Below are 11,419 nucleotides of genomic sequence, written 5' to 3'. Positions count from 1 at the left end.
GGGAAAAATCACTATTTGGTGGCGCTGTTAACAACATCTAAAATATGACCCTGACTATACACTGATTTAAGACAACAAAAGACAAAAAGGTTGGAAACTGCTGGTTTCATCTTTAACAATGTGTTGTATTTTAAAAGCTTGTTATCCATTGTGTCAAATCTTCAGCTGAAAAGTCACTAAAGCTGTCAAATAAATGTATTGGAGTAGAAATATAAAATAGCATAAAATGGAAATATTCAAGTAAAGTACAATTATCTTAAAATTGTACTTGAGTAAATATACTTAATTACTTACCATCACTATTCAACATACATTATATTTTACATTACATGGTGTTATACTTGGCTGAACATTTAGTTGACAGAATGACATGTCTATTATTCACGTCTACAGGTAAATAATGGGATCAACTTATTTAAATACTTAATATATGACTAATTGGTGACAGTTCCTCATCAATTTTCAATTGATTGATTAATAATTAAATGTTTCAACTCTAATTAAACACGGTTTACTAGTAACTGCTTCATTTGCTGTGTTTTTATCTCTGCTTTTAGTTATTTAATACTGAGAGTAAGTGTATGCGTGGGATGTGCTTGTGTGAATGTGTTAGCTTATATATATATATATATATATATATATATATTTATTTTATTTATTTATTTTTTTAAATTTATTTTATCCTATGCTGCTATCTGAAAGAGATTGCTCAAACTGAAATTTTGTTGAATCATATGCAATGACAATAAAGATCTAGTTATCATTTGTGGCATTGGCTGTGGACATGAAACACATAAAACGCAGCCAAGATAAAAAGCAGAATGAGAAGTTTCATACTTGTGTGTTTCATTATAAAGAAAATCTCAATAGATGTTGGTCTCTAAGGTACAACTGAGTTTTTGCTAATGTCACAGAAAAACATTACACATACATAAATCTACACAAACAGTACAGCTGAGATTTTTCAACTGCTCCCACCTAAAAAAACCTTGACCAACCACTCAACTTTTTCTTTTTTACATTTTATTTGTTCATTGTATTTTCGGCAGATTTTGATATAATGTTTTCTTGCCAGATACTGGAAAAAACTAAATCCTTTCATTTCAATTCATTTCATTTTATGCCTCAAACTGTAACATTTAGTCTTAAGAAATACCAAAATCACCCTTACAAATCATATAATCTGTTTAACTGAGGAATAACTCCCTCAAATTCCCAGAAAAGACATGATATCTGTGCCCTCAATTATACTGTAACTACAGCCCTGAATTCAGCCTCCAACCAAATGAACATCTGGTGCCCAGGCTGCTGTGAAACCCCAAACATGATAAAAAAAAAAAAAATTAAACAAATTACCATTGCTTGAAGATTAGGCTTGGTGCAACATTTTTATTTCATGAATAATAAATGTACTTACAGTTTGTATAAAAAAATATAGCAAAAGCTAAAGGCAAACAGCTGGCAGGAGGACGCCAATACTTTTACAGAAATAGAAGAAAGATTATCATGGAAAAATGTCTCACTGCAACAGAGGGAAATAACTAACTAAAACTTTAAGAGGGAAGGTAGAATCTGGTCAGTGAGTGAGAAAAGAAGGAAAATCATTTATGCTTTGGCATGCCCGCTGGCTACAATGCTGCATCCAGAGGAATGCATAAATATAAACAGATGGGATTGTTTGACTGTTAAAGAAACTGTAAAATGTGATGCTGTTAAGTTTCTCTCCAACATTTCGAATTGCATATTTGCCCTCTGTTAATAAAAAACTATAGAGGTATTGGAAGCTCTTAAAGAATATCAGGTATGTTATATAAAGAGTGAAAATTAGTCGCTACATAAAAGTCATGGTGTTTGGGAGGATTTGTGTCCGAGTAAAGCACTGAGGGATCAGAAACTGTGTTTGTATGTAACGTGTCTGAGAATTTGAAAGGCAGCGAATCACCCAAATTTTCACAGTGTCAAAAAAAAAAAAGGCATTGTTTGTTTAAAAAAAAATGTGTGTTTGTAAATGAGCGACAGTTACACCACTCAATGTAATTTTTAAATGAAGGCAACCCCTCTAAGTGCTCAACGGAAGCTGTCATTCTCTGGAAAACCCCCCCAACAAATGTCTGTTTTAGAAGGACATACAGTACATTATGTTGCATCACACATCTTTGCGCGATCAGCATTAGCTTCTCCCCAACTCAGTTTGTCATAACCCCAACAGACTTTGTCCTCTAAGCATTCTGCATCTCCTTGCCAATCTTGTAGCTGAGGATCTTGTTCCAGTCGATCTTGGTGCGGGTGACGGGGAGCTGTCTGCGTAAGGCTTTGAACGTGGTGTCCGACATGGTCTGATAGTTCTCGCTGATGGCAGTCTGAAAAACAAAGAAGATAAGTTGTGCTTTCTGGCTGGACATAAGTTGTGAATATGAGTTGCATGGAGGCAACTTCTTCTGATTCTTAACTCCCACATACCTGGTATTCATTCTCTGCGTCCTCAATAATTTTCACAAACTCCTTGGCAGTCTGGCTCTCGTTCTGCAAAAACATGAATAATATGTTGTTATCAAGTAAATTAAACTTTGCAGCTTTTATCTGGTTTATATACAGTGTTAGCTGAATATCTTCCAGGTTTTATCAGACAAAACAAGACACGAGAAGCATAATTTGGACTCTGAAAAAAAAAAAAAAAGGATATTTTTCACTGTTTTCTGACATTTTATTGACTTGAATGTGTGAATCTTTAAAATAGAAAACTTTACTTACAGACACAGTCAGAGCTTCCTGAACATCTTTATGGCTGACCAGCTGCACATTTCCATCCTCATAGTAATGTACCTGAGATTTAATAAAGAGGTTATTAACAGTTAAACAAAATGGACTTTAAACCTAATCTTAATACTGCACCCAATGATGACTCAGCATACCTGTACTTTCAAGACTCCGACCACCTGCGCTGTAGTTTGCGAAACACTGAACTTCCATTCAGACCGGCAGCGACCGTTCCTGGAAATAGAAATTGTAGAAGAGTGAGAACCAACCCCAAACACACTTAACACAATTCTACATCATTGCCTCAGTGCTGCACTAACATAATTATCTGGGTGAATTTAGTTTGTCAGGTTAAACGTGCCCATCATCTTCCTTCAACTTACCAGAAGTTTTTAGGCTCAAACTGATGACCCTCGATACAAGCGATGATGGTCTGCTGCCCATCGATTGTTTTCCCATAAACCTGAGGTGGATAAACAGGGGACAGGTGAGGCTGATTTATTTTGAGTAATACTGAACATGGCAGCTACTGAGAGTGAGAGAGCGATCTTACGGTGCAGACTCCATTTGGGTAGTGCTCCTTGACGTAGGCCCTCACGGCAGAATCACACGCATCTCTCCATGACCTGAGGCCGGCCTCGCCCTCATGGGGCTTCGGGTCACTGGCCTCCTTTCTTAGGTGGTCAAACTTGAAGGAGATCTTGTTGTGAGGGTCAAAGAAGCGACCATTACCGAGGTCACCATGCTCCGTTATCAGGACCTACAGAGGAAACATAAAGAGATGGAAAGAAACGCCTGCTGTTACAATAACAGCTTACACAGATAGTCATGATTACTTTTTCAGTATGCTCAATAAGAAAAACAAAAAAAGCTTGCCTGGTCTTCATATCCATCAATTCTGGCAAGGGTGAACTGATCCATGTTGTACTGGGCAAAGGCACTGTATCAAAAGAGAAAGTACAAAAACACAAATTGACTTCACATCGAGAGCATTGTTATTTCTGTTAAAGTAAAAAAAAAACTACAGAACAGATGACACTCACTGAGCCGCGCCCTCTCTGAGAAGATTATCATTGTTGAGCAGAAGTCGGACATCTAAAAACAAGAGTTTACATACAATAAGCGTTTCAAAGTGTCTCCACACACCTTAAATCGTAGGCAGGGATAAAAACTTTAATCAGCAAGAAGACTCACCATTGAAGACTTCATTAAACTCCCCGGGAGGAGAGTGGATCACAAAATTGGCTGCAATACGGACCTTGAAATGAATAAAATACCATGTCATAAAACTTAAAAATAGTCAGAGGCATCACATCATCATTACCAACACTGTGTAGTTTAAGGGTTCAGTTCCCTCCTTGCTTGAGGAAACTGGCAGAGCAGAATAACAGCAATCTTCTTAAGACATGAGCCAAATCATCTGCATTTTTGGAAAAATCAAGTCATGTTATTCTCTTTAAACACAACAGGTGATGTGTATGAGAAGTGATGAACCACCTGAAACTAGCCACTAGAGTGAAGCAGAGAGCAATGTGCTAACTTTCCTGGCCTCTGGCTTGTTGGCTCTATTTTGACCACTCCTTAGATGGCAGGGAGGGAATGTGGCCCCGGGGCTTTTCTTAGCAGCCAGTATGCATGTGTAAGCATGTGGTGTCAAAGCCACAGGGTGAAAAAGCTGTGGCAGGTACTCTCAAAAGGTAATACTCAGCATGAGACGTACACAATTAAGCAGCACGTAGTTAAGTGGAAGTAACTTTTATTGCCAATAAAGTGGTTACCACAACCCCCTCTCTTATTTCATCACTTATTTATGACCTTCACAGCTTTAACCAATCCTACATCCATCCTAATGTCACTACCACATATTAGTGAGGCTTTGCCAATGTTGCCATCTGTCAGGCAGACAGGGTTATTGAGCCTTCGGGCTGCAGCTGGCAATGACCTACAAATGGGTTGTCCAGCTGAAAGGGCAGAGGGACATTACAATGAATAACCTAGTTTCACTGCACACTTGAATAGTCACTGCATTCAGAGACCAGAAAGCACTCCCAGGCTCAGACTCACTAGATACTGTCCAAAGGAGATATTAGATATTTAATCAAAGTTACAACTGGTCATTTTAACCCAATTTACATTTATTTTAAAATATTTGCAGTAACAGAGCTGGGAGGTGTAAACTAATGGCCATACCATCAGCTTTAGGAATGCCAAGCGTTTATTTTCCAGCATGTAGCAGCATGAAGCAGAGGCAGCAGCACCAGTCACTACAAGCCCCGACAACACTGCAGGATGACTGCCTCTGTCCCCTGAGTCTGCCTGCAAAAACTTACATTCAAGCTAAAATACGAAACACCTGCAAGCTCCGATAACAAGAATGACTAACTTTAACTTGTGATGTTATCAGCATCGGTTTAGGCAGCTGAATGAATTTCAATAAACTGGGTGTGGGGTGTTATGGTGCCAGTGCACTGTCATTATGCATACTGTAAATGCAGGAAGTAGCTCCACTTCCTTCGATTTAGCATTAGCTAACCACTTTAAATTTAATACATTTATGGTCACGTTCAACCAGACGTCAACATCAGCCGCACATATACTTATTTATGAGTCAAAGAGGGTTTGAATCACATCATTTAGCTGACCGATACTCTGTATTTGTGCACAGGAACAACATACACGGTACAACTGTGAACTGTCAAACACAACACAGCCTTGCCTGAGCTAGCTCCAGCAGCTCACTCTCATTCAAGCTGCATTGTGAAGATGTTATACAGCTGTGCTACTTCAACACACAGGTTTAAAAGCAAACAGAACAATTTCAGAATAAATTTATAGTGTAATACCTTCTCCTCATCGCTGAGCTCCTCGAAATCTGCCATCTTGGATCAATGAAGTGTTAACAAAGCGACTGTCCGGGTTGCCAGGTATGCGTGACTCCTCCCAGCAACCACAGCCCGACTACACAAACTCATGCTGACCTAAATATACATTAAATGTTTTTAATGAAGCCATATGACTAGCTCAGATTAATACATTCATATGGCATAAGTCACATTATACAATGTGTGTTTCTTCAAATAAAACTACACAAAGATCATTATTTACTTCAATTTCATCTACAAAGTGAAGCTCAACCTGGCAGCCCTGCTGCGTTCAGGTTCTATGGGATAAATGGAAGAGATGGGAGTTTATGAGTGGCGAGTTTTCACATCACATCAGTATGACTCCAGCGTAAAACAATGCTATAATCAGGGTTGAGATTACTTTGGAATTGTAATAGGTTACAGATGACTAGTTACCCTATTATAAATTAAATAAGTAATGTAACTTAATGCATATTAACATAATCCACAGTGTGTCCACACAGCTATTTTGTGCAAAATGCATTTAAAAGTTCATATGAAGTTTATATGAGGCTTCAGTAGTCTGAGTTTGTCATATCAAGTGGATGTCTGCTGCGTTTACAGTCTTTTTAGCATCAAATTCCCTCTTTGTGTTTCCTCTTTGAGCTTCAGTGGAAGTAACAAAAAGAGGAACTTTAGCACTAAAAAGACTGTAACATTGAAATACATCTGCTTGATTTGACTCATTTGAATGACTGAAGTTTCTTATTAAGAGACTTGAATATTGTGAAAGGGTTCTTTAAGTAGCTATCTATATCATAAATGTGATTTCTTTTTGTATTCAGGAAGAAAATAAACTGTGTTGACTGTGTTTCCCATGTTGTTTCTCAGTCATGATTTCGATTTGGATCGTAATACAGTAGGTGAATCCTATTCTTACAAGTCAGTCTGGTAATCATCATAACTCCGATATTACCTGAACGCAGCACCAGGGAGAAGGGTGCAGTACTAATAAGATTAACAGCACATTCCACTGCTAGACGTATTGCTTGTAAGACGACTTGCACAAATGCTATCATCTACTTTTACTATCTTCCGTAAGTAGTTCATGAAACTTATGGCGGTGGATTTAGTACTTCATAAACTACATGCACAAATGTTTTTTGAGTAATGTCAAAGTCCCTTCCAGGCATCAAAAAAATCACCCTTTTCGTCTAAATTTGATGTGATATATGATATGTACCCATAGGGGGTTAAGTGTAACATTTAACTCCTTATGTTTGAGACTGAACCATGAATGATCTGTTTGTGTTACAGAGATAACAGCTATGGCATTTAATAGCAGACACTTGTCACTAGTTTGCATCAAATTTTGAAAGCACTATTTTAAAAGAGCTCGAAGCTACAGAGAGAAATGTCAAAAATGTTACAACCATCCTCAGTACATGTAAAATAACAATACATTAGGATAAACCAACCACAACTTTTTTCTTGTTTTGTTCATTTCATTCTCTTCAGTTTACAATTTAAAGTTGCGGTAGCTCTTCTCACTTAGAATATATTATTTATCACAAATTGCTTTCTTTTATGTACATCGTTACTTGCTAACTGCTTTGTCACTTAGTCCATTGATTTCTCTTCATTCAGTGGAAAAATAATTATCCATAAAGTGTGATGCTCAAATTGCATCTTTTGTCTGACCAACAACAGTCCTATACCCAAAGATATTCAATTTACAATATTATTAAACAGAGACAAGCGGCCCATCTTCTGATCTGTAAAGCTGGGACCATTAAATGTTTGGCATTTAGAGTTTTAGTTCGAATATATCTTAAAATAATTGTTGATTAATTTTCTGTTAGCAAAATAATCAATCAATTACGTTAGAGTATTTGAGTCTCAGGAATTAAGCAGCAGAGTCTTGCTTGACTATTTCACAGGGAATCGTCCAGCAGTATAATAAAAACATGAGCTTCAACTCACTTGTCTAGACTACAAGTGTGTTGCCACAGCTTAAAAGCTTTACATCGGGATGCAGGAAAAACATTTCCTGAAATATGTTTTTACATGTTTACTCAAAAGTGAGTTCAGATAGTGTTGTCTGTTCAGTGTCAGGTTACTGTTGTTTAACAACTGGTGTTTGCATGTTACACATTTTACTTTGACAGTGTTATAATAAGCATATTGTGAGATGGAGCAAACAGTTTGTAGATCCATTAAAGTAGCAGCAAAACGGGGCTCATTCTGCTTTATCATGAGAATATACTGTAAACAAGCTTATTGTTGGTGGTAAAACATATCTGTATTACATACATTTCTGTGGACCACTTTGAGGAATCACAAAATTAATCCTGATGTGTAGACAACCTGCGGAAGTTAAAACCTGTATGCTGTACCAACCAAGTTTACCCACAATAAGACTTTGAAGAAAACACAGGTCCAGTTTCCTGTTCCGGAGAGACACAGTGTTAAACACTCTTACAGCCAAAGTTTGGAGAAGGGGTCAGACACAGTGGTGAGACTGAAGTTTGGTCATCATCCTAAAAGAAAAATAATGTTTATCCAATGAAAGTATCTCTAAAAGCAGATCATCTTAGCCTTGGTGGTAGTTTGCTGATGTGATTTGGGTCATAATATGATATGAGTCACATATTACAGGTTTAAGAATAATGAGAAAAATATTTTAAAAGGACAAAAGATTGAAAAAGAAAGTAAAAGGGGTAAGGGTTAATAATACATCTAAATGAACTAACACTAACAAATTCCTTATACCTCATTGTGTACAAGTAAATCAACTGATGATATAGATATCAGCCCGACAGTCCAGTGTGCTCATCCAGCTTTCAATAATCACTGAATGTGCATCACTGGGCAACACTGCCATACATTTATAAAGCTGCTCTTACTACCTGTCTTGATACTGAAGTTTTCATTTGAAGAAATAAAGTTTCCTCTATGCCACTACTTACTGGTGGCTTTGTGTTAAATTGGCAGCTTAGAATCTATGGTTCTGTCTTTAGTTGGTGGTGCATGGTGATAAGATAAGATAAGATACAGATACAAATACATGTGCAGAAAGTTTGAGATACATGTGCAATGTTCCTCAAGATTAAAAAAGTAAGTTAAAGTAAAGACAATATATAAATCCCAGGAACAGGAACTATTCCAACGTTCATTTGGACACCTGGGTGACTATTGTTTTAAGACAGACTTTAATAATTGTGCACCATTAATAACAGATAGCAGTTGAATGGCCAGTAGGGGGCAATGTACATCTTTAGTAGTAGCTTTTCCCACAGAAGAAGAAGACTCTGGATGTATGCCGTGAAATAAGAAGACAAGCTTTGTGAGAAGACATCAGATATCGTGATTAAAAACAGATTAAATACATATTGAAGGTGAGTGAAAAATAGTCTTTAGCATAACAAAATTACTATCATGCAGCTGGCTACTTAACTAATAAGGTTGTTGGTTTGGTTGTAAGATAAAACTTAACCGAGCTAACCTGCATTAGCCAATGAGCAACATAGCTACGAGTAAATCATAACCCCATAAATGTGCTGCACCCTCCAGGAATATGTTCAATTCAGCGATGCCAACATTTAGCTACGGCTTCTTAAAGCGGGACATCAAAAGTTTATTTATTTTCTTTGCTGATATGAACCAGTGTTTGAGTGTGAACAGCGCCATTTGCTGCGCAGGGTCGTGGACTCCATATTGAACCAACCCCAGCATCTGCTAATGCTTAAAGGACAGGTTCACTCTTTTACAAGTATGTTTTAAAACAACAGTCAGTTGACCCAATAAACACTAAACTCATTCTTCCTGTTCACACTGACCATTAGAAGATACTTTCATTTATGCACTTCCATTGTAAGTGATGGGGAGCCAAATCCACAGCTTTCCTTGTGTCCAAATTAATCCAATCAAGTAGATATTTTTTTATCTACTGAACATTTATCTTCTACTGATAAATAAGGCAGGGTATTGGTACTCGATACCTTTTTAAGGGGTTGACTGAAATAAATCAATACCAACTATCAAAACATCTCCTATCAAACGATACCTGCAGTCGATTCTTGTTGCACTCAGAGCTAGAAAATAGGACTATGTATGGACTTGCTCACAGCCAACCAACGCAAGCGTTTTTTAGTTTAATTTTGCCTTCTAAGTAGTATGCAAGCATGCATTCATTGTACTTTCATGACTTTTATTTGCCAGAGTATATGTCTATGCATATACACACACATGGATTTATAGGTGTGTGTGCTGTATGCTGTGACCCATTTGCTGATTTTGAGCATTTTGTGTAATAAATATTAATAATTTGACGACTCAAAATGCATTTGTGTAAAAATCAAATCATTCAGATGTGGAGGAGTGGTGGAATTTAATGCAATTTAATGCTTCTATTCACATATTGGTTATTGAATGAAGTACTCAACTTGTATCGGTATCACTTCAAGGGTACTTGGATTGGTACTGGTATTGTAATTTTTTAAACGATGCCCAGCCCTACTGATGAACGTTCTGCCGATCTGCGTATCAATTAATTGACTAATTGTTGCAGATCATTGATGAAAAACTGTATTTTAGTGGTTTTGTCCAAGAATCAACCATTGGTGTCTACATTGGCATTGATGTAGATATGGGTAAAGATGGTTAGGACACTTTTCACTATTGTATCCTGTCAGTGTTAAAATTGGTTTTGATTTATTTTATATTTTAACCGGGTGAAGTTGTTATTGATTTATTTTTCTCCCTCTTTTCAGACGCGTTGTAAATAATGTGGACACAGAATCCAGGGCATCCAGGTTCAAGTTAAGGTATGTGTGAGGCTACTCCTAACAGCATTATGTTAATTATCCTCAATCATAAATGTAATGTGAAAATGTGTATGCCTTTCAAAACATCAGGTTACCATCAGCCTTTGAATTTTGTCATTTTTAAGGGGAAGATAAGCTCATGATTTAATTTCAGCCAATGTGATTTTAATCAAGATATTTCCATTTTACCATTTGGAAGGAAGAGGACTATTTGAAAAAAAGGCTGCACTTGCGATTTTTGGATGTTTGATGCCAATTTGCGAATGCCTTGAGTAAATTTAAAGTAATTTACTTCACAGTGGTTGTGGAGGCGCTGTTTCAAAACAGCTTATCGCACTACTCAGTTGATGCTGCTTCTATTTATGTGGATCTGTCCCTTCAGCTCCGCTCCTCACAGCAGCTGCAGCACAACTGTCAAATCTTGTTTTTTGTGGAATATTGGTGACTTCATTTTGTACACCGTGAACCGCATTTCACCGTTGCCATAAAAGCATCTTTGGACAGTTTGGACAGGCACAATGTCTCTAGCCAGTAACTCAGGCAATGGTGTGTGCATTTTAGTGTTTATTTTCTGTGCAATCATAAGAGCAACTGGTCTGGAGCTGGAAACATTCTCACAAACTTTTTGACATCTTTCCTCATCCGTTGGTCCTGCCTCTGTAACAGCGTTGTGGAAATCTTCATTTTTTACACCATAAAAATAGTGTGTGCTCACTGGTGAATATGTAGTGAGTCATGCTGCATTTTATGTCAAGGCTATTTTAAATTAGGACAAATCATGTCACAGGTGTACCATTTACACTGGTTATACCAGTTATACTGCCCATCCTGCACTTTTCATTGTGAAAATGACCTCAGCATTGTGTTTGCTGTTCAGTCTTTTTCAACACATTGCCTCACATTTCTATCTTTGTAAAGCCAGACTGCATCTTTCAAACTTGGTTTTCACGACAGGATTTAAGTCTTGGAAATTGCGAAATGACAAAAGATTGA

At 37.2% G+C, this 11,419-nt stretch overlaps 1 protein-coding gene across 1 annotated transcript; it reads right to left on the bottom strand.

Moving 5' to 3' along the window:
- Window positions 1–1,362: 1,362 nt before the first annotated feature.
- capza1a (capping actin protein of muscle Z-line subunit alpha 1a) lies at window positions 1,363–5,655 on the bottom strand. Its single transcript, XM_062416241.1, has 10 exons — window positions 5,601–5,655; window positions 3,952–4,015; window positions 3,801–3,852; window positions 3,634–3,697; window positions 3,311–3,517; window positions 3,141–3,220; window positions 2,913–2,991; window positions 2,752–2,823; window positions 2,461–2,523; window positions 1,363–2,360 (listed from the first exon to the last, which is right to left on the bottom strand). Exons 1-10 carry the CDS (start codon window positions 5,634–5,636, stop codon window positions 2,220–2,222), a joined length of 858 nt encoding a protein of 285 aa, XP_062272225.1. The 5' UTR covers window positions 5,637–5,655; the 3' UTR covers window positions 1,363–2,219.
- Between the last annotated feature and the right edge of the window lie 5,764 nt (window positions 5,656–11,419).

This window comes from Scomber scombrus, chromosome 3 (assembly GCF_963691925.1).
Source record: "Scomber scombrus chromosome 3, fScoSco1.1, whole genome shotgun sequence".
Lineage (NCBI taxonomy): Eukaryota > Metazoa > Chordata > Actinopteri > Scombriformes > Scombridae > Scomber > Scomber scombrus.
Note: the sequence above shows the minus strand (reverse complement) of the source record. Positions and strands in the feature narration are given on the sequence as shown.

Excerpts from the sequence above, each read along its gene's own strand:
- capza1a (XM_062416241.1), bottom strand. The coding sequence starts at position 5,636 with ATGGCAGATTTCGAGGAGCTCAGCGATGAGGAGAAG. Across the intron at positions 3,518-3,633 it reads TTGATGGATATGAAGACCAG|GTCCTGATAACGGAGCATGG; the intron begins GCAAGCTTTTTT and ends TTTCCTCTGTAG. Across the intron at positions 2,992-3,140 it reads TTTGAGCCTAAAAACTTCTG|GAACGGTCGCTGCCGGTCTG; the intron begins GTAAGTTGAAGG and ends TTCTATTTCCAG.